Raw genomic sequence first — 27844 nt, 5'->3', positions numbered from 1 at the left:
AATTCCATCCGGACCATACGATTTTCTGACTTCAAGGTTTTTTATTTGGTTGCTGATTTCTTTCTTTGTTACAGTTATTTCCTTCATTGGGGGGATTTCTATCTCTCTATTCCCTCACAGTTAGGTGTGTTCTCAATTGTGAATACTGATTTGAAGTGGTTGCTCATAACTTCTGCTATTTCATGTTCTTCTGTATATTCATGACTTCCATGGTGCAGCTTTTCTATTTCTTGTTTGTTTATTAGGTTACCGTTCACATATCTGTAAGATAGTTTCGGTTGTTCCTCACATTTTTCTGTTATTTCCTTTTCATAATTTCTCTTTCCTTCTCTGCATATTTTTACATAATCATTTCTTAGTTTGATCTATGTTTGCCATTTGCTTTTTTTTTTTTTTTTTTTTTTTTTTTTGATCCTTCATCTCTTTCTTAAATGCCTCATTCCTATTCATATCTTCATTTTTCAATCTTATATTTTCTCCCTTTATCCTATTCATTTCCATTTTCAATTCATCTATTTCCTTATTATTTTCTTCTTTAGCTTTTCTTGATATGGCTACTTCTTTATATATACTTCTGCATTCACTTTCAGTTCAATTATCTAAGAATTCATTTATTTCTCTATTATGATATTTTTAAACATGAGTTCTCTATCTATGTCTATCCCTCTATACATATTGCTATTGTCTCTATTGAACCCCTAGAAGACATTTCTATCAAACCTTTGGTATGTCTTCGGGGTCTTGTCCAGATAGTAGACTGGAAGTGAGCATTAAGGGTGAGAAACGGGAGGAAGTGGATTGCTTCAGATACTTGGGTGCAAATGTGACAGGAAAGGGAGGAGTGGGGGTGGAGGTAGAATGTAGATTGAGAGATGTGAGTAAGTGCCTTGGTGGATTAAAAAGTGTAATGAGAAATAGACATCTGGGAATGTATGCTAAGAGGAGGTTATATGAAGGAGTGATTGTGCCAACAGCATTGTATGGGGCAGAAACATGGAACATGAGAGAGGAAGAGAGAAGGAGTTTGAATGTGTTTGAGATGAAATGTCTGAGAAGTATGATAGGGGTTACTAGGCTAGATAGAGTGAGAAATGAGGAGGTAAGGAGGAGAACAGGGGTGGAAAGGGAGTTGGGAGATAGGGTTGATGAAAGAGTATTAGGATGGTTTGGACACATGGAAAGAATGAGTGAAGAAAGATTAGTAAAAGAAGTGTGGAAGGCGGAGGTGGAAGGAGTGAACATGAGGGGGCGTCCTTGGATGAGATGGATGGATGGAGTGAAAGGGGTTTTACAAAAAAGAGGAATATCTGTAGAGGAAGGACGGGAGAGGACAGAAGATAGAGGTGAATGGAGAAGGGTTGTGTATAGATGAGGCTGTGATGCATAAGGGGGAGTGGGTGGGGGATGGGGGGTGAGGAAGTATGTATGAGAAAAATATGACACAGCCTGAAGGGATTTCTCCCCGTCTTCTCCTTTCCTGCATGAGGGGACGGGGAGGGGGGGTCGCCAAATTTATGAAGCGGCCTTGCTGTGGATGTGCTGTGTTTTGCGACACTGCTTCTGACCCAGGGCAGTGGACAGGATGCAGGGATGACCCGTCATCCAGGAGGTGCCAAGATAGGAGGGAGTGTGGAGGGGAGTTGAATATATGGGGAATGAAATGGGTGGGAGTTTTTTCTATGCCTTTTTCTTTTTGGCTACCCCCGTGTAAGGGGGAAAAAGCCTTTGGTATACGTATGTATGTTTTTTTTTTTTCACCAAGTGGGGATTCCATTGTATTTACGTCAAGACATCGCTTTGCAGTTTCCTTTTCTCTAAGTCCTTTTGTTTATTTCATCCATTGTTGGCACTGATCATGCAAAAAGGAATAATTGAATGAAGATACAAAGACTACATTTTTGGTCACATTAACTATGATACTCCCTGTTTGTAAACAACCAGGCAGCAGTTGGTTGGTTCCAAAATCGTTCCAAAATCATTTGTCGGCAACTTGCTAAATAGCAGTTCGGAGCATATTTTTGGCTGCCCTTCTTTGATCACTGATCGTGTGTGTATGTGTTTGAGATGAGGCGCCTGAGAAATATGATAGGGGTTACTAGGCTGGATAGAGTAAGAAACGAGGAGGTGAGGAGGAGAACAGGGTGGGAGGGGAGTTGGGGGATAGTGTTGATGAGGGAGTGTTGGGGTGATTTGGACACATGGAAGGAATGATTGAGGAGGAATTAGTAAAAGAGGTGTGGAGGGCAGAGGTGGAAGGAGTGAACATGAGGGGGCAACCAAGGATGAGATGGATAGATGGGGTAAAAGGGGCATTGGGAAAGAGGGGAATGTCTGTTGAGGAAGAATGGGAGAAGACAGAAGATAGGGGTGACTGGAGAATGGTTGTGTATGGATGGGGGATGAGGGAGTATGTGTGAAAAATAATTTGATGGAGCCTGAAGGGATTTCTCTCCATCTTCTCTTTTTCTGCATGAGGGATGGAGAGGGGGGAGGTTGCCAGTTAAATGAAGTGGCCTTGCTGTGGAACAAAAGGTAATTCCTCCAAATAGAATAGTGATAGGACTTTGTTTCCCAAGTTCCTTCCCCTTAACCCCTTCCATACGGTGCCGCACACGTAGGCGTCATGGACTTAGATCTCGGTGGCAGCAGCCAATGCCAGCCGTACGACGTGTCGTAATAATACTCGCATCATAAAATATAGTCACCGCTTATATCGATCGTTCTCTCTTCACCCGTGAATTTTGATAACCATAGAAAATGCGATTACAAAAGAATTAGAAAGAATGTCATTATGGAGGGGCAACTACAATAAATATAATCAAGACGCCGATATGGCAGCCTCGCGAATACACTCGCTCCCCATGACGCCTACGTGTGCGGCACCGTATGGAAGGGGTTAAATGCTGTCCAAGTTGATAATGTGGTTTGTTTTAGAGTATGTAATAGAATTTATTCATTTTTTTTTCTTTCTTTTTTTTTCTTTTCTTTCTTTAGGGTGAGTATCAACTCGACGTGACTTACAACTATCCAGTCAAGATGTTCTCTGGCCGCAAACGGATGATCCTCTCTTCAACCAGTTTCCTTGGTGGCAAAAATAACTTCCTCGGAATTGCTTACATCACTGTGGGTGCCATCTGTCTTTTGCTTGGCATCATCTTCCTCATTATCCACATTAAATTTGGAAAACGGTAAGGAAAAGGAGTTGATTATGAACTATATTTTGTATATATTTATCTTTGAAAAAACTGTTCTCTTATGTCTACATCCACATACCAAGGGCCTCTTCCCTCTAATAAGGGAGGTAGCCAGCCAAGGCACATGCCCACTCCCATCCATCACCCATTGTTTCCTATACATCTTAGCTCCTCAAGGATCCCTGTCTCTTGCCAACTCTCTGGGTCAGAAGCAATGCAGGAAGACTCTTATGTACTAGGGATTATTCTCAGTTTCAGTAACTTTTCTTATGTTGTGCAGTTATATATGTATGTGCACCAATGATGGGTACTTGCATGTAGTGGTCCTGGAAGATGGACAGTCAAGATGCCTGTTTTCATAACCTGTCTACCCTTTCAATTCCATCAGGAATTACAGGCCTGAGGGGCTGATACTCGATCTCTGGACTGGGCTCAAGATTTTTTCTTTTAGCTTCAACTGAATTTCTTATATTTTTTCACATATGAGAGCTGACAAATGTGACTGCTCTCCTTTTCCTACCATTTTGAGCCAGTGACATAGAAATAGTCCCATACTGATAGAACACCATTTCTTTCCAGAGAAATCTACTGAAGGATTTGAAGGCAGTTGCCAATTGTTATGAGGCTGTATTTTTCCACTTAGTGAAACTCAAGGCAACAATTGATTGATTGACATGTGTGCATGACCAGAATATTACCGTATTTGCCATTGTTAAAGATGCACTCTTGTTGTACAAAGATATTTTGTGGGGAAAAGATAGTATGTTTCATCATACATTTATTGAAAGATATTTATTAAGTGGTTTTGTAGGGAAAATGTATGATTCTGTGGATGAAATACAATATTGTGACAGACAGGTAGGAATTTTCTGATGTAATCGAAGTAAAAAAGTGTGTTTTATCGTCCTATACACCGGGAAATATGGTACTACCCCGTCTGGAGTATTGGTTGCATGTTGTTGTGGCAAAGTAGCATGCAGTTGAAACTTCAGGGTCTATATGGGGTGCCTCTACAGACCAGAGCCATACATCATTTTGTCTGGGATAGAGGAGAGGACTCTGCTCACCGAGAAATGATGATACTATATTGCTACTGTCCCTCCATTATACTGTCCCCCAACCCCTTGTTGCTGTCCTGTAACATTTCTCTGAATATTCATTTCCTTGTTTTGCATAGGAGGAAAGCTTCTAGGAGCTGTCAGGAGTTTTTATGAAAGTAGTAGAGCATGTGTCAGGATTAGAAATGGAGAGAGTGAGTGGTTCAAGGTAAAGGTGGGACTTCATCAGGGATGTGTTATGTCGCCCTGGCTGTTCAACTTGTACATGGAGGTAAATGCAAGGGTGATTGGTCAGGGATTGAAGATGGTTAAAGAAAATGGAGAAAAGTGGGAGGTGAGCCAGCTGTTGTTTGCGGACGACACTGCGCTTGTGGCAGGATCAGAGGAGGGATTGAGGAAGCTGGTCACAGAGTTTGGGAGAGTGTGTGATAGAAGAAAGCTGAAGATAAATGTGGTAAAAATAAGGTGATGAGATGTACAAGGGGTGAAAATGGCAGCAGACTGGAAGTGAGCATTAAGGGAGAGAGACTGGAGGAAGTGGATAGTTTTAGATACTTGGATCCAAATGTGGCAGGAAAAGGTGGAGTGAAGGTGGAGGTAAAATGTAGATTGAGAGAAGCGAATAAATGCCTTGGTGGATTAAAAAGTGTAATGAGGATATAACATTTGGGAATGGATGCTAAGAGGAGACTGTATGAAGGAGTGATTGTGCCAACAGCACTGTATGGGGCAGAAACATGGAACATAAGAGAGGAAGAGAGAAGTTTGAATGTGTTTGAGATGAAATGTCTGAGAAGTATGATGGGGGTTACTAGGCTAGATAGAGTGAGAAATGAGGAGGTGAGGAGGAGAACAGGGGTGGAAAGGGAGTTGGGAGATAGGGTTGATGAAAGAGTATTGGGATGGTTTGGACACATGGAAAGAATGAGTGAAGAAAGACGAGTAAAAGGGGTGTGGAAGGCAGATGTGGAGGGAGTGAACATGAGGGGGCGGCATAGGATGAGGTGGATGGATGGGGTGAAGGGGGCTTTGGGGAAGAGGGGAATGTCTGTTGAGGAAGGACGGGAGAGGACAGAAGACAGAGGTGAATGGAGAATGGTTGTATATGGATGATGTTGTGATGTATGAGGTGGAATGGGTGGGGGGATGGGGGGTGAGGTAGTATGTGTGAGCAAAATTTGACACAGCCCAAAGGGATCTCTCCCCATCTTCTCCCTTTATGCATGGGGGAACGGAGAGGGGGGTCACCGATTTAATGAAGGGGCCTTGCTGTGGATGTGCTGTGTCTTGCGACACTGCTTCTGACCCAGGGCAGTGGACAAGGTGCAGGGATGACCCATCATCCAGGAGGTGCTAAGATAAGAGGGAGGGTGGAGGGGTGTGGAGTGTATTCAGGGATGGAATGGGTGGGAATGATTTTATGCCTTTTTCTTTTTGGCTACCTCCCTTGTAATGGATGTGTTGGCATTGAGTGAAACTAAGTTGAGAGGGAAGGGCGAGTGTGAGTTTTGGAGTGTAGTTGGAAGGTTCTCAGGAGTGAAGAGAGGGCGAGGGAGAGAAGGGGTGGCTATACTAGTAAGTGAAGAGATAAGTAAATGTGTAGTGGAGTGGAAGGAGGTTTCTTCAAGGTTAATATGGATGAAAGTGAAACTGGGAAATGAGATGTGGGTTTTTGTTAGTGTATATGGGTCTGGTAATGAGAAGAGTGTAGAGGAAAGGGAGGCTTTTTGGATAGATTTAAATGAGTGCATAAAGGGATTAGGGAGGAACATCAATGTAGTAGTATTGGGAGACCTTAATGCTAGGGTAGGAAATGAACCAATAGATGGAGTGGTTGGGAAATGTGGAGTTCCAGGAAAGAACCGTAGTGGAGAGTTGATGGTGGAGATGTGTCTAGAGAGATGATGATAGGAAATACAGTGTTTTGGAAGAAAGTCAAGCATAATTACACATGGGAGAGGGTGGTGGATGGAAGGTTGGTAGATAGAGCATTAATGGGCTATGTATTGGTAGATAGTATAATAGGAAGAGTTAAGGATGTACATGTTCTATGGGGAGAGAGTGGAGGAATATCAGATAATTTTTTGGTGGAAGGTAAGCTGAGAGTGAAGGATAGATGGAAGAAGAGGAAAAGGATGAAAGGTAAGGAGGTGCTTAGAGTGAACTGCTTAAATGAGAAGGAAAAGGAGAAGGGGTACAAGAAGAAGCTGAGAGAGGAGTGGGAGGGAGTGAAGGATAGAGTAGAACTAGGAGTGGAGGAGGAATGGGGATGGTTCAAGGAGGGAGTCACAAGGTGTGCAAAGATGGTGTGTGGAACAAAAAGTATGGGAGGAAATAGAAGGAAGGGTAGTGAATGGTGGGATGAGGAAACAAAGAAGGTTGTAGAAGAGAAGAAGCAAGCTTTCACAGATTGGTTACAAAATAGGTCAAGGGAGTCATATGAGAGGTACAAAGAAAAGAGAAGAGAAGTAAATACAAGGTAAAGGAGGCAAAGAATGGATTGTGCTTTTCTGGACCTGCAAAAGGCATTCGATAAGGTACCTTATAGGAAATTAATAAGATAGAATCAAAGGGTGGCATCAGAGGAAAATTATTGGAATGGATGAAAGACTTCCTGATAGGGAGGAAAATGAGAATTGTAATTAGAGAAAAATTCTCCAGCTGGGAAGAAGTAAAAAGCAGTGTCCCGCAAGGATCGGTACTGGCCCTGATCATGGTCGCCGTATACATTAATGACATGAATGAAGGCATGGAGTGCTATATGAATTTTTTTGCAGATGATGCAAAATTACTTAAGAAGGTAAAAACGGAAGAGGACTGCAACTCATTGCAACAAGATCTGGACATGATATGGAATTGGACTCAAAAGTGGGAAGTGAAATTTAATATAAAGAAATGCAGTATAATGGAATTTGGAAAGAGTAAAAACAGAATATCAAAAGATTACAGAATTGGAGAAGAAAAAATAAAAAAGCAAACTCTGAAAAAGATCTTGGAGTGATGATTGGAAAGGACATGAAACCTGATAAGCATATAAATAAAATATTCGGAGAAACCTACAATTTATTGAGGTCAATCAAAGTGGCATTTACTTATATGGATGAAGAAATGATAAAGAAAATACTAAGTACACTGATAAGACCAAAACTTAAGTACACAGCATCACTTTGGACACCCAGTATCAAAAAGAATATTAAGAAACTAGAAAGATTACAAAGAGCGACAACCAAACTAGCACAGACTCTCACCGAACTAACATATGAGCAAAGACTATCCTTTTAAGGACAGACGTCCCCCAAATCAGACTCGCCCAAAGTGGCTCGACAAATAAACTGAAAAAAGTATTGCTAAAAAGAGACAGGCTTATAAGAAATATAAGTGCTCGGGTGCATCTAATGACTATGAAACTTATGTATCAATAAAGAGAGATTTAAAAAAGACAATTAGAAAAAGAAAACGACAATACGAAATGAACATCGCTGATAAATCCAAAGAGAATCCCAAAGAATTCTATAGTTACATTAGAGATAAAAAGGTTGTTAGGAATCACATTGGTCCACTATTATCTGCTGACGGTCAACTTGAATATTCAAATGAAGGAATGTGTAATATCTTAAACAATTATTTTAGCTTTGTATTCGTAAACGAAACACCTCAAAGTGAATTTCAAACTGAAATCTGTGAAAAGTCTGGGGTAAACTTACTCACTACGGTAAATATAACAAAAGAAAAAATTAAAAGGTGTATACACAAACTCAAAGTTAATAAAACACCAGGGCCTGACGGTTGGCATCCAAGAATCTTAAAGGAAATGAAAAATGAGATTGTTGTTCCATTAGAAATTATTTTCAAGAAATCCATCATATCCGGAGATGTCCCAAGAGAATGGAAGCTAGCTAACGTTACTTCCATATTCAAAAAAGGTGACAAAAAGAAACCAAATAACTATAGGCCTATAAGTTTGACTTCAATCGTAGGAAAAATAATGGAAACTATCATCAGAGATGCTATCGAACATCATTTAGAAAGTAACCGTTTGATAAATGATAGCCAGCATGGTTTCAGACGGAAACGTTCTTGCGTGACTAACTTACTCGAATTCTACAACACAGTTATCTCGAATTATGACAAAAGAAACAATATAGATTTAATATATCTAGACTTTGCAAAAGCTTTTGATACTGTCCCACACGAAAGACTACTTACTAAACTAGCTTTGCATGGAATAAGTGGTAGCCTATTAGGTTGGACTAGTAATTGGTTGAAGGGTCGAAAACAGAGTTGTTTTAAATGGAAAAACTTCTGGATGGAAAAGTGTTGCAAGTGGAGTTCCTCAGGGTTCCGTTCTTGGGCCACTTCTATTCATAGTATATATAAATTATATAGACCATGGACTAAAATCTACTGTTTCCAAATTTGCTGATGATACAAAACTGTGCGGAGTGGCAAATGATCACTCAAACCAATTAGATATTCAAGAAGATTTAGATCAATTACAGCAATGGTCTGAAAAGTGGCTAATGAAATTTAACACAAGTAAATGCAAGGTAATGCACATAGGTAAAAATAACAGTAAGTACGATTACAAGTTATTTGGAAATTCGTTAACAAAAGTGAATAGTGAAAAAGATCTCGGCGTAATTATCAGTAACGACCTCAAATCATCCAAGCAATGTATTTCAGCCTCTGAGAAAGCAAATAAGATTCTGGGACTGATTGCGCGATATTTTGATTTCAAAAGTCCACCACTCATTAACAAGCTATATAAATCGTTAGTTCGTCCACATTTGGAATATGCTGTTTCCGTATGGTCACCGAATCTCATTAAAGACATTGACAGACTGGAAAAAAGTACAACGGCGAGCCACAAAACTGATTCCAAATATCAAAAATAAATCATACGAAAATCGACTAAAGCACATGAATCTGTTTTCCCTAAAAAAGCGTAGACTCAGAGGTGACTTGATACAGGTCTTTAAGATTTTAAAGGGAATTGACAACATCAAAAGTGACAAAATTTTCACATTGAATGATAATCAGACAAGAAACAATGGTCTCAAACTGTCCGGAAATAGATTCAATTTGGAAGTAGGTAGAAACAACTTTGCCAACCGTGTAGTTAATGAATGGAATAAACTTCCTGCACAGGTAGTGCAATGTAGTTCAGTTCGAAGCTTTAAGAATCATTTAGATAAATACCTAAGTAAGATGCTGTAATGATTATAATTTATCTTATATTATTTGTTTTTATTTTATCATTTGTCTGTCTGATTTTCATTTATTATTAGTTATATGTCAATTTATTATTTACTATTTACCTGTTTGTTTATTGTTTTAACTATACCTATGCATTTATTTATGTATTTTATTTGTTATTTACATTATTATAGTTTTTATTTATCATTTTATCGTTAATATGTTTTTTTTTTTTTTTTTTTTTTTTTTTTTTTTTTCATCCGACCAAGATATGGATCAAAAGGTCTCCTGTCGGCATGCTCCGCCTTTGTAATCCTTTGTAAACTGAACCTACCAACTTTGGAACAAAGAAGAGAAAGAGGAGATTTGCTGACAATCTTCTACAGAATAATGAAAGGAATGGAAGTTTTAGACAGGAATGACATGTTAGTGTGGGACAACAGTAAAACGAGAGGACACGGAAAAAAATAACTAAAAAAATATAGTTATAGAAAAAACTTGAAAAGGAACAGTTTCCCACACAGAGCAATTAATACATGGAACAAATTAGACAACTAAACAGTATGTGCAAACACAATACAAGATTTTAAGGTAAAACTTGATGCGGAGAGATACAAAGACGGGTCACCACGAGCATAGCTCCCCTCCTGTATATTACAACTAGGTAAATACAACTAGGTAAAGAGGAGAGCAGATGTGAAAAGGGGTAAGAATATGACAGAAAATTTTGAAAGTAATAAAAAGATGTTTGGGAAAGAAATTAAGAGAGGAAGAGGAGGCGAATCAAGTAGATAAGAAAAGGTAAAAAGTGCAGATGGTGAGATGATAATGGAAGAGAAGGCAGCAAGAGGAAGATGGGCAGAGTATTTTAGGGAGTTGCTAAATATGAAGGAGGATAGGGAGGGAAAGGTAGTGGCACTGGAAAGTGCCAAGAAAATGACCGTTATGAGTGAGGAAAATGGAGGAGAAATAAGGAAGGATGAAGTGAAGGCAGTTGTAAAGATGATGACAGCAGGTAAGGCACCTGGTCTGGATGGATGTCTTGCAGAATGTCTGAAAAAAGGAGGTACAGTGATGGTGGACTGGCTGGTGAGGTTATTTAAAGTTTGTTTAAGAGAGGGTAGAGTGCCGGAGGACTGGAGGAGTGCCTGTATAGTTCTGCATTACAAGGGAAAAGGGGACAAGTGTGAGTGTAGTAGTTTCAGAGGGATTAGCTTGTTAAGGGTAGTTGGGCAGGCTTATGGGAGGATCTTGGTTGAGAGGATTAGGAGAGGAACAGAAGGAGTAATTGGTGAGGAACAGTGTGGATTTAGGACAGGTAGAGGTTGCATAGATCAGATGTTATGATGATGCTGATGTTGGCATCATGAGGTGCAAGTAGGTGTACAAGGATGCTGGCGTTAGCATCCTGATTATATTTATTTTGTAGTTGTAGCTATGTTATTACAATGAGGGAGGTGGTGCCTCCTGAAACCCTCACCTTCTGAGCGGCTAATACCTCGTAAAAGGGGGGACCAAGTACCAGCTACACTTTGTAATAACATGTGAATGACATAGAATGCATGAAGATTGGCGCAGAGAAAAAAAAATTAATGAAAAATATAAAAAATGCAGGGAAATGTATTTTGAACTTCAAAGCTCAATATCTCAAAACTACACTTTTCTCTACATTTTTACTATCTTCTCCATAACTACTTGGCCGATTTTAATGGGGTTTAGATAATTTGAAAGCTGAATAAATTTGCAATTTTTTCATTGTGGTGTTTTTCATTTTTTGTGATAGAAGTCGTCCATATATTGTATTCTATTTAAAAAAAAATGGACACTAAGAAAAAAAAAATCTTTCTCCTAAACTAAGTGGAAATTCCAAAAACTGTACAATAATCAATTAGGTATTGCTATAGAGCATTTGTGGTATTTTCAATGAGATAGAATGTTTGTGATTTAAAAAAAAACAGTTTTTTTTTTAATTACTTCATTGTTTTTCAACCAAATGATATGAAAATTGGTGGTGAACATCACAGTATATGTATGTATAACATATTAAAAATTCGCGAAATTCCAATCATAATTGACAAAGTTCGTTCTCAAGCACGATGGCCCCCTTAAATGGTTTTGAGATGAAATGCCTGATAAGTATGGTAGGGGTTACTAGGCTGGATAGAGTGAGAAACGAGGAAGTGAGGAGGAAAGCAGGGGTGGAAAAGTATTTAGGAGATAGAGTTGCAGAAAGAATATTGGATTGGTTTGGACACATGGAAAGAATGAGTGAAGAAAGATTAGTAAAAGAAGTGAAGGCAGAGGTGGATGGAGTGAACATGAAGGGGTGACCAAGGATGAGATGGATGGATGGGTAAAAGGGGGATTTTGGAAAGATTGGGGTGTCTGTTGAGGAAGGAAGAGAGAAGACAGAAGATAGGCTTGAGTGGAGAATGGTTATGTATGGATGATGCTGGGATCCATGGGAGTGGGTTGGGGATAGGGGGGGATAAGGGAGCATGTGTGAATGATGTTCTGATACAGCCTGAGGGGATTTCTCTCAGTCTTCTCTTTCTGCATGAGGGGACAGTGAGGGGGGTTGCTGATTAAATGAAGTTGCCTTGCTGTTGATGTGCTGTGCCTTGGTGCATTGCTTCTGACCCAGGGAAGTGGGCAAGATGCTGGGATGACCTGTCATCCAGGAGGAGCTAAAAAAAGAGGGAGGGAGGGATGGTGAATGGGAGTGGAGTATGAAATAGGTGGGAGTGGATTTATGCCTTTGACTTTGGCTAACTCCCTTGTAAGGGGGAAAAAGCCCTTGGTATGTAGTTGTAACTGAGTGACTCCTGTATTGTGTGAATAGGCTTGATTGCATTTTCTGTGGTTATCAAGATTCAGGGTGAAAGAGAATGAGTATTACAGCTGTAACTTTATATTTTATAATGTGCGTATTGTGATGCATCATTTTACATCAGACAGTATAATGTGCATGCAAGTATTTGACTTGTATTGAAGAGGTTAAGAGAGTTTAATGTGGAGGAGGATAGGGAGGGATTAGTTGTGGCAGAGAGAGAAGCTAGGAAAATGGCTGTAATGGGAGAGAAAAATGATAGGATATAGCAAAAGGTGAGGTTTAAAGAACATTGAAAATGATGAAGCTTGTAAAGCACCTTGGTTGGATGGGTGTCATGGAGTGTCAGACAAAGGGATGAATGGTTACAGTGGATTGGCTAGTGAGGTTTAATGTGTACTTAAAGGAAGGGAGTGTACCAGAGGATTGGAAGAGTTCTGTTTTACAAAGGAAAAGGGAACAAGTGTAAATATATTACTTTAAGAGGAATCGGTTTGTTGAGTGTAGTTGATAAAGCTTATGGAAGGGTGTTAATTGAGGCATTGTTTAGTGAGGAAAAGTGTGGATATAGGAAAGGTAGGGGTGCATGGTTCAAATTTTTGTTGTAGAGCAGATTTGCAAGAAGTTTTTGGCCAAAGGTAAGAATGGTTTTTGGGTCTTTATGGATTTGGAAAAGGCTTATGACGGGGTAGACAGGAATGCGTAGTGGGTGTTGTTACAGATATATGAGATAAGGGAAAAGCTGTCAAGGACAGTCCAAAGGTTTTTACATTATTATTAGAGCTTTGTTTAGGTTTGGAAATGGTGAGAGTAAGTGGTTAGAGGTGAAAGTGGGATTGTGGGATTGTGTTATGTTGCTATAGCTGTTCAATGTGTGCATGGATGGAGTGGTACAGGAGATAGATGTGAGGGTAATAGATGATTGGATATGGTTAGAGAGAGTGGAGGGAAATGGGGGTTGAGCCAGTTGTTATTTGCTGATGACACTGCACTTGTTCCTGGGTTAGAGTAAGGTCTGAGGCAGTTAGTGACATAGTCTGTGAAGGTATGTGATAGGAGGAAGGTGATAGTAAATGTGGGTAAATACAAGGTGATGAGCTATACAAAAGGTGATGATGGCAGTAAGCTGAAGGTAAGTTTCAAAGGAGAGAGGTTAAAGGAAGTGGATAGTTTTAAATATTTAAGGTTGCATGTAACAGAGAATGGAGGAAGGGGACTGGAAGTAAACTGTAGAGTGAGGGAAGGAAGTAAATTTTGTGGGGGGATTGAAAAGTGTCATGAGAAATGGGTATCTGGGGATGGATGCAAAGAGAATACAGTATGAAGGAGTCATTGTCCCTTTGACACTATGGGGCAGAGATGTGAAATTTAAGGGAGTCAGAAAAGAAAATTAGAATATATTTGAGATGAAGTGTTTGAGAAGTAAAGTGGGTGGTACAAGGATGGATACAGTGAGACAAGAGGAGATTAGGAAGGGAGCAGAGGTGGAAAGGGAACTAGCAGATAGAGTAGCTGAAAGAATACTGGGATGGTTTGGGCATATGGAAAGAATGAATAAGGAAAGACCGGCAAAGAGAGTGTAAATGACAGAGGTGGATGGAATGAACTTCAGAGGAAGGCTGAAAATGAAATGGATAAGGTGAAGGGTGCTTTAAGTTTGCTGAACAGGGAAGGGAAAATATAAGAGGTAAATGTGAGTAGAATGGTTGTGAATGGAACATAAATTGATGCAGACTGAAGGGATTTCTCTTCATCTTTATTTTTCCATGAGGGGACAAGGAGGGAGGGTTGCTGTGTAAATTAAGCTGCTGGCCCTGCTTTGGATGTACAGTGTCCTGCTGCATTACTTCTGACCTGATCAGAGTGGGCAGGGGACAGGGATGACCCTTCATCCACAAGGAGTCAAGATTAAAAGGAAATGGGTGATGGATGAGAATGGGATACATGAGGGTGGGTGCATGCCATGGCTGGCTACCTCCCTTATAAAAGGGAAGAGACTCATTGAAATATAAGTTGTATATAGATAGATATTCTCTGATCCATACAGTGGGCAGGAGACAGGGATGACCCTTCATCCACAAAGATTAAAAATGAAAGGATCAACAAATGGATGTGGGTGAGAAAGCCTCTTGGTATATATATATAATATATAATACATACATACTTATACCAAAGGCCTTTTCCCCCTTACAAGGGAGGTAGCCAAAAAACAAAGTCATAAAAACCATTCCCACCCATTCCATCCCCAATACACTCCACTTCCCTCCACCCTCTACCCTCCCTCTTATCTTGGCACCTCCTGGATGACAGGTGATCCCTGCATCTTGTCCACTGCCCTGGGTCAGAAGCAGTGTCGCAAGACACAGCACATCCACAGCAAGGCCACTTCATTAAATTGACGACCTCCCCTCTCTGTCCCCTCATGCAGGAAAGGAGAAGAAGGGGAGAAATCCCTTCGGGCTGCATCAAATTTTTGTTACATATACTACCTCACCCCCCATCCCTCCACCCATTCCACCTCACGAATCACAAAATCATCCATATACAACCAATTTCCATTCACCCCTGTCTTCTGTCCTCTCCTGTCCTTCCTCAACAGACATGCCTTCTTCCCCAAAGTCCCTTTCACCCCATCCATCCATCTCATCCTAGGTTGCCCCCTCATGTTCACTTCCTCCACACCTGCCTTCCATACCTCTTTTACTAGTCTTTTTTCACTCATTCTTTCCATGTGTCCAAACCATCCCAATACTCTTTTATCCACCCCATCTCCCAACTCCCTTACCACCCCCATTCTCCTCCTCACCTCCTCATTTCTCACTCTATCCAGCGTAGTAACCCCCATCATACTTCTCAGACACCTCATCTCAAACACATTCAAACTCCTTCTCTCTTCCTCTCTTCTGTTCCATGTTTCTGCCCCATACTGTGCTGTTGGCACAATCACTCCTTCATACAATCTCTTAGCATCCATTCCCAAATGTGTATTTCTCATTACACTTTTTAATCCACCAAGGCATTTATTCGCTTCTCTCAATCTACATTCTACCTCCACCCCTCCCATTCCTGCCACATTTGGATCCAAGTATCTAAAACTATCCACTTCCTCCAGTCACCCTCCCTTAATGCTCACTTCCAGTCTGCTGCCACTTTCACCCCTTGTACATCTCATCACCTTACTTTTACCCACATTTATCTTCAACTTTCTTTCACACACTCTCCCAAACTCTGTCACCAACTTCCTCAATCCCTCCTCTGATCCTGCTATAAGTGCAGTGTTGTCTGCAAACAACAGCTGGCTCACCTCCCATTTTTCTTCATTTTCTTTAACCATCTCCAATCCCTGACCCACCACCCTTGAATTTACCTCTCACACCACCCCTTCCATGTATAAGTTGAACAGCCAGGGCGACATAACACATCCCTCACAAAGTCCCACCATTACCTCGAACCACTCACCCTCTCCATTTCTAATCCTGATACATGCTCTACTACTCTCATAAAATCTCCTGACAGCTCCTAAAAGCTTTCCTCCTAACCCGTATACCTGCAAAACCTTCCTGTCTACCCTGTCATAAGCCTTTTCCAGATCCATAAAAGCCCCCAAAAATCCTTACCTTTTCCTATAGCTTTCTCATATATCTGTCTTACAACAAAAATCTGATCTTCGCAACCTCTACCTGTCCTAAATCCATACTGTTCCTCACCAATTACTCCCTCTGTTCCTCTCCTAATTCTCTCAATCAAGATCTTCCCATAAGCCTTCCCAACTACACTTAACAAGCTAATCCCTCTGAAACTACTACATTCACACTTGTCCCCTTTTCCCTTGTAATGCAGAACTATACAGGCACTCCTCCAGTCCTCCGGCAATCTACCCTCTCTCCAACAAACATTAAATAACCTCACCAGCCAGTCCTCCATCACTGTACCTCCTTTTTTTAGACATTCTGCATGGCATCCATCCAGACCAGGTGCCTTACCTGCTCTCATGTTAACAACTGCCTTCACTTCAACCTTCCTTATTTCTCCTCCATTTTCCTCACTCATCATGGTCATTTTCTTAGCACTTCACACTGCAACCATCTTTCCCTCCCTATCCTCCTTCACATTTAGCAACTCCCTAAAATACTCTGCCCATCTTCCCCTTACTGCCTTCTCTTCCATTATCATCTCACCATCTGCACTTTTTACCTTTTCTTATCTACTTGATTCGCCTCCTCTTCCTCTCTTAATTTCTTTCCCAAACATCTTTTTATTACTTTCAAAATTTTCTGTCGTGCTCTTACCCCATTTCACATCTACTTTTCTCTGCCTCCTTTACCTTGTGCTTTATTTCTCTTCTCTTTTCTTTGTACCTCTCATATGACTCCCTTGACCTATTTTGTAACCAGTCTGTGAAAGCTCGCTTCTTCTCTTCTACAACCTTCTTTGTTTCCTCATCCCACCACTCACTACCCTTCCTTCTATTTCCTCCTGTCCTTCTTGTTCCACACACCATCGTTGAACACTTTCTGACTCCCTCCTTCAACCATCCCCATTCCTCCTCCACTCCTAGTTCTACTCTATCTTTCACTCCCACTCCTCTCTCAGCTTCTTGTACTCCTCCTTTTCCTTCTCATTTAAGCAGTTCACTCTAAGCACCTCCCTATCTTTTGTCCTTTTCCTCTTCTTCCATCTATCCTCCACTCTCAACTTACCTTCCACCAAAAAATGATCTGATATTCCCCCACTCTCTCCCCTTAGAACATGTACATCCTTAACTCTTAATATTATACTCCTATCTACCAATACATAGCCCATTAATGCTCTATCTACCAACCTTCCATCCACCACCCTCTCCCATGTGTACTTATGCTTGACTTTCTTCCAAAACACTGTATTTCCTATCATCAACTCTCTAGACACATTTTTACCATCAACTCTCCACTACAATTCTTTCCTGGAACTCCACATTTCCCAACCACTCCATCAATTGGTTCATTTCCTACCCAAGCATTAAGGTCTCCCAATACTACTACATTGACATTCCTCCCTAATCCCATTATGCATTCATTTAAATCTATCCAAAAAGCCTCCCTTTCCTCTACACTCTTCTCACTACCAGACCCATATGCATTCACAAAAACCCACATCTCCTTTCCCAGTTTCATCTTCATCCATATTAACCTTAAAGAAACCTCCTTCCACTCCACTACACATTTACCTATCTCTTCATTTACTAGTATAGCCATCACTTCTCTCCCTGGCCCTCTCTTCACTCCTGAGAACCTCCCAACTACACTCCCAAACTCACACTTGCCCTTCCCTCTCAACTTAGTTTCACTCAAAGCCAACACATCCATCTTTCTTCTCACAAACATACTACACCTACCTCTTCCCTTTTACTCTCATCTGTACCACATCCATGCATATTAACCTCTTCACTCCGGGGCACATCGCACGTCTGGCAGCATTAGCTGCCCGATGTGCGATGTTGCGTCATAATAATCGCATTATAGAAAATAAAGTCAGTGCTCAATCGTTCGTTCTCTTTCACCCATGTATTTTGATAACCATAGAAAATTGATGAAGCCAGTTTAGAGAGAATGGAAATTATGTAGGTATGACTACAATAAATATAATCAAGATGCCGATGTCGGCATCATCGAGTACCCACTTGCTCCTCATGCCACCTATGTAGGCGGCACCATATGGAAGTGGTTAAAAGACCCAAACCTTAGGGTGCTGGTTGGAAAACTCCTAGACCCTCTTATGCCTTTACTTTTTTTGGGAATGTCCCCTGTGGGGCTAGAGGGAGAAGGATGCCTGGTCCCAATCCCTGTCCCGTTTTTCTTGCCTCTTACGATCCAAGTGGGAATACTTGGTGGCAGCATTCTTATCCCCCACCACAGGGTAGGCAAAACAAGGAAATGAAATTCAGAGAAATGGTATAGGACAGCAACAAGGGGTTAGGGGACAGTATAACAGAGGGACAGTAGCAGTATAATAAAAGTTTTATCATTTCTCTGTGAGACAAAAAATGTGTGGCTCTGGTTCGTAGAGGCACCCCATATAGACCCTAAAGTATCAACTTCATGCTACTTTGCCATAACAACATGCAGCCAATACCCCGGATGGGGATAATATATATATATATATATATATATATATATATATATATATATATATATATATATATATATATATACATTATATATATATATATATATATATATATATATATATACAGTATATATATATTTATACACTCAACCCTCGATTTGCCGGATTTCGGATTTGCCGGACAAGAGTCCGGGGGGTCAAAAAAAGTAAAAAAGTCCGGGACGAGTCGATTTCAAACTACCGCGCCGGACAAAGTTCGCAAATCGCGCACTAGATGGCAGCGCGGGCGGACATACGGTAAATGCTAATAAAAAAACAGTACAGTACCTGTATATAGTATATGTATGTTGTATATGTGCATGTTGTAGAAGGTAATATATTATATTACAGGACAGTATAGGACAGCTATGCGAGGTGAAGTCCGGGGGTGGGTTGTGTTTCCCGGACATATATAGGGTAAAGTCCGGCAAGGGGGTAGGCCCCCGGACATTTTTCATTGCCGGACATTTGCTATTCCCGGTCAAGCCTTCCCCACTTTTAGTCCGGCAAATCGAGGGTTGAGTGTATATATATAATATATATAGGCTATTAGCTGAATATATGAACCCTGGTAGACTTGTTCACATAGTTTGCACACTTACACACATGTATTTACTCATTATTTACTGCTAGGCAACTTCTTAGCATCCATAACTAAAGAGTAACTCTGGCAACCAATTTATATGTGAAAGTAATGTTGCAAGATTGTGAGTTTTACTGCTCATGATGCTGTACCTTGATTATTAAATCATTGTTTTCATTTTACAGAGCTAGTGACCACTTCAACATCAATCAAAACACTCCATACAGTGAATGAGGGAGTAAGAGATAACTTTGACATAATTTGTAAGCATTTTAGTCAGTATTGGTGCTGACCACTTTCCTTCAATTACAACATTAATCTATACTTTGATATTTCCACTACTGTGAATAGTTTGCCTTACACTTGAGACATTGTTTAAAAGGAGGCTGTTCCTGGTTATGTGAAGGCTGCAGGTCTTCTACAAGAGAGACCAAGGCAACAGATTGATTGATTTAAAAGAATTTTATAAGTACTGTAAACTCTCTTGAGAAATTACAGGTAGTCTTACTTGAGATATAAATAGTATACAGGTTTATGATATATAAGAACCTTTGCTTAATTTCAAAGGTTTTCAACCAGTGTTTCTGTGATTATGTTTGGAATATTTTTATTGTAATGTAGCAGTCACTGTTGTATATCAAATCAGATTTTCCTTTACTTTTCCAAAGATTATTCTTATTTTGGATTTGAATACAAAGCAAATGATGTTGAATGTGATTGTATAGAAATAGATGAGATCACTACAAAAGTAGGAATCATTGTTTAGTGTAATTATCTTTGAATTACTGTACCCAGATTGATCATGACAGCACTGTTTTCTGTCAGAATTGAGATTTATCAGGAGTAACATTAGTTCCTCAGATTCATATAGAAAACCTTTTGAAGTGATGGCACTTTGTTTTTGGGGATATTAGTTGAGTTGCAATGAAGGATGCTATGCAATAATTTTTATCAAAAAGGAATTTTGACTATAAGTACATATTTCATATTCTATGATCAAGGATTTTTTTCTGGGTTGTAAATTACTTTTATCTGCATTCCACTGTGATTATGGATAATGTCTTTTGTTCAGAGAAACCACCAGTGGTACCTCATGTTGGTATGAATTAAATTAGGGAATGTAAACAAGTATATGAGTGTTAATATGTAGAATTCCCCATATTGTTTTTCTTCAGCAGTGCAAGGGCTCTAACTCCCGGAAATATTTTGCCTGTGGCCACTGTCATATATGTATACAGTCCATCCTTTTCATACCACCAGAAGCTGCCACCGAGAATTAGCGAGCTTTTATGCCTTCATGTTCTGTTTAAGATTGGACAGTTTAAAACTATGGGATGAACCTCAGTAAGTGGTTTTGATTAATTTCAAACTTTCTTTTCCTAGAGTAGCCTTTCAGTTGAATGAAATTGTCTTTCATTGGTGAAAACAAAATATGTACAGTGGGGTACTATGTCAGAAGGCTTAATCTGTTAAGATAGCTCTGAAGAATCTGGTGGTTTTGTATTAAATATCATCAGAGATTCAAAATCCTGCACAGTTAATGATTATGTGAGAGATTTTTTTTTTCTTTCTTGCATTCTTTTTTTCTTTTCTTTTCTAGAGAATGTCATATTATGTAATATATATATATGACATAAGCAGAGTAGGAAACACAGGAGTCTTAGTCTTGAGTTTATTCCTGACTAGTTTCGCAGGTATGCTTTTGAAAAAGCGTACCTGCGAAACTAGTCAGGAATAAACTCAAGACTAGACTCCTGTGTTTCCTACTCCGCTTATGTCAACCTGTCAGAATGTCTCAACATATATAGATATATATATATATATATATATATATATATATATATATATATATATATATATATATATATATATATATATATATATATATATATATATATATATATATATATATATATATATATATATATATATATTTTTTTTTCCAGAATGGTTAATTGTAAGTTTCCATAGACTTATGTTAGAGGAGGAAGCTGAAAGATCTGGTCAGCTTCAAGTCTTTACCAAATAGTATCCTGTAACTACATGCCTTGCAGTAGATGTGCTGTGTGTTGCTGCATTGCCTCTGACCCAGGGTAATGGGCAAGATGCAGGGATGACCTGTCATCCATGAGGAGCCAATAGGGAAAGGGCCTTTAGTAGTATGTACTGTATGTACCAATTAGTATCCTGTAACTACTTGATAGATATTTTGGACAAATGGCAGACAATTTTATTTAGTTAAAAGGAGAAGCCTCAGGACTGAATGGAATAAATTCTATATTAACAAGATTTTATCATAATTTGTAAATTATATAGAATTATTACTGAAGTATACAAATTAGGACATTCATGTAAAGCCCCCACAGCTGAATAAGAATGGTGTTAGCCAGAATAGATGATAAGCATTCACTGGTATTGAGGGGTTGATGATATATATATATATATATATATATATATATATATATATATATATATATATATATATATATATATAAATATAAATATATATATATATATTTTTTTTTCTCTCTCTCTTGATGTGTCTTGCTACATTGCTTCTGATCCAATGCAGTGGGTAGCACACAAAGGTGACCTGTCACCCATGAGGAGTTAATATGAAAGAGGAAGGGGTGATGAATGGGAGTGAAATGGGTGGGAATTAAATGGGTGGGTGTGGGTATATGCCTTTTGGCTTTGGCTACTTCCCTAGTAAGGGGGAAAAAGTCCTAGGTATATAGGTAGATATAGTTATATTGTTTATAAGATTTTGTTTTAGCTAACAAACCTATGGGGTGTCAGACTGAAAGGGTCTAAATCATTGAGACTTTTCCAAATGTAGGGTTTATAATCTAGCTGAATAGAATCTACCAGGTTCTACTGAAGGTGTTTTATACATACATGTAACAAAAGATCTTTTTTCTTTCATAGCAGGGTGGCCAAATTAAATTATATACCTACCCCACACACATCCCATACATGCATACTTGGAAATCTTAGATAAGAATGACTTATTGAAATGGGACAATGGAAAAACAAGAGGACACGAAAAAAATAGAAGATAATTACAGAAGAGATCTGAAAAAAAAAATAGCTTCCCACACAGAGTAATAGATACTCAGAACAAATTGGACAAAGAAACAGTGTGTGCAAACACTATTCAAGATTTTAAGAAAAAACTTAATGCTGAGAGATACAAAGACGGGTCACCACGAACATAGCTCCCTTCCCATATAATACAACCAGGTAAATACATATATAAATACATACACCTTATAGGGGTGGCCAGCCAAGTCATGTACCCATCCTTCATCCATCTCACACCTTTCACCATCCATTTGTTTTCATATTTATCTTAGCTACTTATGGATGAAGGTCCATTCCTATCCCCTGCCCACTGTCCAAGTCAGAGGCTATGCAGCCATTAACATAGATGGTTGTGTGAATATTTTAAAGATTTAAGAGTGGGTTGGTTATTCCCACATGGTTTTGTTGTTTATCTTGTATGTACAGTCAACTGCTAAAGTCATTCTGACTTTTGCCCTGTAATTCTGACAGCCAAGATTTGTTGACATTTCATTTGAAACTGTGGTCAGTCTCTTGTGTTGGCAAAATTGACACTGCATTTCCACAGTTTCAGATTGTTTGTTGATATTAGTTTTGATATCAAATGAGCTAAAGGAAAGAAATAGACTTCAATAGTTGTATGTGCTATCAACAAGATAAACTTTGCTTACAATAATTGAAATCCACTTTCTGTAGGTGCACAATTTATTAGTAACAGATAGTGAATGGTAATATATAGAGCTGGAGATACTAATGTGTACACCCAAAAAATACAGATGTAGTGTGAGGATGGTCAGTAATTCTTTTCAGTGATGTATAGTACTTCTAGGAGGATAAGTTAATTTATAGCTTTCTTAGAAATGTTTAATATGTTTTTCTCATTTGTATGGAAATTTTTTAGGCAGCCAGGTTGATTGCTTTATGTAGAATTGTGCAATGAATGCCTTTATTAGTTAGGTGTCAGATTTTTGCACATTATGAAAGTAACTTGCTGTGGATGTGCTGTGTCTTGTGACACTGTTTCTGACCCAGAGTGGGCGAGATGCAGGGATGACCCGTCATCCAGGAGGTTCCAAGATAAGAGGGAGGGAAGACAGTGGAGGGGAGAGTATGTTGGGGATGGAATGGGTGGGAGTGGTTTCTATGCCTTTTTCTTTTTGGCTACCCCCTGTGTAAAGGGGAAAAAGCCTTTGGCATATGTATTTATGAAAGTAATATTCATGCAGTTTGTATTATAGAAGGGCTAGTTATACCCCTGAATTTCTGATATATTGGAATATGTACACAAGAAATTCAGAGGCATAACTAATTTTTTTCATAATACAGTAAAAACCATTTCATTATTCCCGTTACCATAATATGTACAAAGAAACTAACATTTAACTAATAAAAGGCATGCATTGCACAATTCTATATATATTTTTTCCTGGCTATGTTATGTTTCCAAAAAATAAACAAATAAATTGATGATGGTGATGAGTGGATGATAATGGTCATGAATGAATGATGATGGTAATGAATGGATGATGATGGTGATGAATGGATGATGGTAATGAAGATGATGATGAAGATGATAATGATTGTATGATGATTGCTGTAGAATTTTCTGTATAATAAGGAAAATTGAATCAAACATTTACAAGAAAATAACTTATGATTATGAATGAATAGAATTTTCTATACAAAAAGAAAATTAAATTGAATTTTCCATACAAAAAGAAAAATTAAGCATTTGAAAGAGAATTTTAAGATCTCTTCCCTCCTAGAGATAGTTTTCTTTATTGATATTAGTAATTGTTGCCTTGGAGTCAGAATAGAAGCCTGCTGCTCTTAGTAGCTGTCAGCAGTCCTGGAGCTGTCCCTTATATACTAATGTCTGTGTGTTAATGTGGGACCTGTGTTACTAGTTTGTACCAGTAGAAAGAGGGGAATAGCTGACAGTTATCTCTCCATATGTGAAAAGGTGGAGAAACTACAAGTCAAAGCTGATAGATATCTTAGGGTTCTTGTGGCTACCTCCCCTGAAGAAAGTGACGATATTGATGGGTTTTGAAGATGGGTGGCAGGGAGATGATTCTTTCCGACATCCATTTTATAGAACCATCTCACCTTCCAATCTGTCAACATCTTCATCTTCATTTAGAAGAATTACCCCAAAGGGCTGATGGTCTCTAGATCAAGCCTAAGATTTCTCTCTTATTAACTTTGTATTTTTTCCCCTGTTTCATAAAAGGGAAGCTGACAACTGGCAACTGTTCTCTTTCTCCTCCTTATACAACTAGAAGCTAGTGGCATAGAAACAATTCCATGTTAATACAAGAGGGACAGCAGTCCAACATTTCTTTTGAGATGTGGGAGGGTCTGAGGATTATTGTCAGCCACCATGGTGTTTCCAGTTAGTATGCTAGGGATGAAATGGGGGGGAGTGGTTTGTATGCCTTTGTTTTTTGGCTACTTCCCTTGTAAGGGCGAAAAAGCCTTTGGTATATGTATGTATGTAAAATTGAAGGTAGCAATTGTTATAATTATTATGTCTTATGTTGTTTGTGTGTATACAGTGATAAGGTATAACTGATGAGTGTTTTATATACTGTATGTAAACTACATACAGTATGTAAAAAGGGGCATTGGGAAAGGGGGATGTCTGTTGAGGAAGGAAGGGAGAAGACAGAAGAAAGGGGTGAGTGGAGAGTGGAAGTGCATGGAAGGGAGTGGGTGGGTTAGGGAGTGTGTGTGAATGATATTTTGATGCAGCCCGAAGGGATTTCTCCCAGTCTTCTCTTTTTCTGTATGAGGGGATGGAGAAATGGGGTCACCTATTAAATGAAGTGGCCTTGCTGTAGATGTGCTGTGTCTTGCTGACCGAGGGCAGCAGGCAAGATGCAGGGGTGACCCGTCATCCAGGAGGAGCAAAGAAAAGAAGGGGAGAGGGGTAGTGAATGGGAGTAGAGTATGTGGGAATGAAATGGGTGGGAGTGGATTTATGCCTTTGACTCTGGCTACTTCCCTTGTTAGGGGGAAAAACCATTGGTATGTGTATGTATGCATGTATTAATGCCATATTCTTTTAAATTGTTGGAATAAAATGCTAGTAGTATATGGTTTGAAACTACTTGTTCATCAAAAAAGATTACGCAACAGAAAAAGTACTTAAGAATGATATCCAGCATTTTAAGAGTGGTAATTTCTATCTTTAACACTGTGACAGTGATATATTCCCAAGTTTCTGCATGTCAGATTGTAATTGTCTTTAATGTATGCAGAGGGTGGAGTGAAACTATAGATGAAAGGTAGAGGAAAGATACCAAGAAGGGTACCAGCCAGTGATACAGATGGTCCTTCTAGTCACACTGATGGTATGAATATAAGAATTATATGGTTATATTGTTAAGACTGAGTCTGTATATCATTGGTGTTGGTGAGATTAAAGAATGAATAAATATATATATCTTAATGAAACTTTTATTGACATGTCCTCAAACAGAGCATCTGTTCACATGAGTGAAAAAAACGTCTGTGTATATACTGTACCAAAAGGCTTTCCCCTTATAAGGGAGGTATTTATCTAGTTGTATTATACGGGAAGAGAGCTATGCTCATGGTGACCCATCTTTGTATCTTTCAGCATCAAGTTTTTTCATTTTGTCTGTGATAGAGGAAACCTCTGTTCATGGAGAAATGATGCTACTTTATTATACTGCAACTGTTATGCTGCCCCCCCACTCTTAATACTGTCCTGCACCACTTCTCTGAATATGCATTAACTTTTTCACTGAACTCTGTGGTAGGGGAGAAAGAATACTACCACTGAGTGTTCCCACTTGATTTGTAAAAGGCGACAAAAACATGACAGGGATAGAATTAGACATCCTATTCTCTGTAGCTCCAACGGGGACATTCCTAAAAAAAAAAATGAATAAGAGGGTCTGGGAGTTTTCCAACCAAAACCCTAAGATTTGGGTTTTGTAATGACTAATGTGCATGGATGTGGTACAGAAGAGTGAAAAGGAAGAGATAGGCAGTATGTTTGTGAGAAGAAAGATGGAATGTGTTGGCATCTTGGGGTTACAAGGACCTCATTGGGGATTACAAGGAGTTTTTATGAAAGTCACAAGGTTACCTCTCAGGGTTGTAGGTGTTTGCAAGCAATTTAGCCGGGGCAGCAGTGAAACAGGTTGTACGATTCGTGGGTAGGTTATGCATACAGGGAAGAAAGGCACGACATGTACCTAAGGAGTCTACAGAGTAACTGACCCGTGGGCGAAGGTGCTAGATGCTGTAAGCACACAGAAGAGAAGGGAACCTTTGTTGGGTGTACGAAGGGGTTTTGTCCGGGGGCGTCGCTGTTGGTCAGAGCACGCCGTTACACCATTGCATTAGTCTTCTTTGCCAATTACACTAACACCCCCGCTCGGGAGGCGAATTTCATAGTCTTTGGACCTGCCGCGGCCCATGACCTCGCCGACCTTGTCCCACCGGAGGGACGTCCGGTCCTAAATCCGCACGCGCTGGCCGACGCCCAGGGCCGGGGTTCTCGTTGTACCGCCGGAGCGTCTGGGTGGCCCGAGCTGTGGTACGGCGATCGTATTCTTCTGAGCGAGCTTGCCATTCAGGTGAGAAGGACTCCGGGTGGGCTGGGACGCATGTGCGGAGGGGGCGTCCGCATATCCGCATAGGACCCGGGCAGGTGAGCGGCCGGCCTGGGACGAGATGTTCCGTAATTCAAGGAGACAGCGGTCGAACTCATCGCAGTCGATGTTGCCGGTGGGCGCGGCCTTAAGGATGAGGTTCTTAGCTGCCTTGACCGCAGCTTCGGCGTGCCCATTAGACTGGGGGTAGTTCGAGGAGGTGACCAAATGGTGGACGCCCCAGCGTTCCGTGAAGCGTTTGAACTCAGCGCTGGTAAATGGGGAACCGCAGGGCACGATGACGGGCCAGCCTGAGAGTCTGTCCGCTATAACCAGGAATGACTCCTGCGACGTGAAAGAAGTCGGCAGACACGGGCTCGAAGGGCCGGGTGGGGTGGTCGTCGGACAGCAAGGGTTCCCGCTGCTGGTTGAGGCGGGCCAGCGTGCGCTTCCGTAGAGCGGCGGGGACCACTTTGCGCTGGCCGTAGAGCACCAGATCCCCGTTGGCAGAGAGGGCGTCCCGGAGCCTCCAGTATGGGAGGCGAGGCGGTTGGGCGGGAACCCGGAGGATACGCAGGTAAGCAGGTGGCCGTAGGCGGGGTCCACCCGTGCCGCGGCCCGGAGTTCCTGGAGTGTCCTGTCAGCGTCGGGCGACGGGCCGTCCCCACGAGCGCCGGCGTTGCCGGCGACAACGCTCCTGACATGTGCGACGTCCTAGTCGGTCTCGTCCTCCGGCGTAGGGCTGGAGATCAGAACTCGTGAGAGGGCGTCGGGTATGCAGAGCTGCTTCCCGGCGCACCACTTTCCCGTGAAGACGAAGGGCGAGAGCATCTCCTTGAGCCGCTGTAGGCGGGGGTTCTCGACGGCGTCCAGGGTGTATGAGTTGAGGATGGGGATGAGCGGACGATGGTCCGTCAGCAACGTGAAGTGGGGCAATCCAAACAGGCACAGTTTGCATTTGGACGCGGCCCACGTGGCAGCAAGCATCTCCAGGTCAATCGTGGCGTATCGAGTTTCGGCGTCCGTCAGGAACCGCGAGCCACACTGGACGAGACGCAGGTGGCCCTGACCGTGGTTCTGGAGAAGAGCGTACCCGATGCCGTAAAGACACGACGCATCTGTCTGCAGTACCACCGGCAGGGTGGGGT

The 27844-nt window shown here is 40.5% G+C and overlaps 1 protein-coding gene across 6 annotated transcripts in view; it reads left to right on the top strand.

Annotated features, from left to right (window-relative positions):
* Cdc50 (cell cycle control protein 50A) overlaps positions 1-25527 on the top strand; it is a 150575-nt gene extending 125048 nt beyond the window's left edge. For 2 of the 6 annotated variants that reach the window (XM_076178088.1, XM_076178087.1), the window contains 2 exons: positions 2995-3188; positions 19191-20134. In XM_076178088.1, coding sequence (XP_076034203.1) covers positions 2995-3188; positions 19191-19239 — 243 coding nt within the window. In that variant the 3' untranslated portion in view covers positions 19240-20134. Of the gene's footprint in view, positions 1-2994; positions 3189-19190; positions 20761-20951 lie in introns of those variants that run through there. The other 4 variants (XR_012965963.1, XR_012965962.1, XM_076178085.1 and 1 more) reach the window with 4 other exon arrangements.
* The last annotated feature ends 2317 nt before the right edge of the window (positions 25528-27844 follow it).

The sequence above is a fragment of the Oratosquilla oratoria genome, chromosome 41 (genome assembly GCF_046742065.1).
Source record: "Oratosquilla oratoria isolate Oo_2021 chromosome 41, ASM4674206v1, whole genome shotgun sequence".
Lineage (NCBI taxonomy): Eukaryota > Metazoa > Arthropoda > Malacostraca > Stomatopoda > Squillidae > Oratosquilla > Oratosquilla oratoria.
This window is presented reverse-complemented; position numbering and strand designations above follow the sequence as displayed.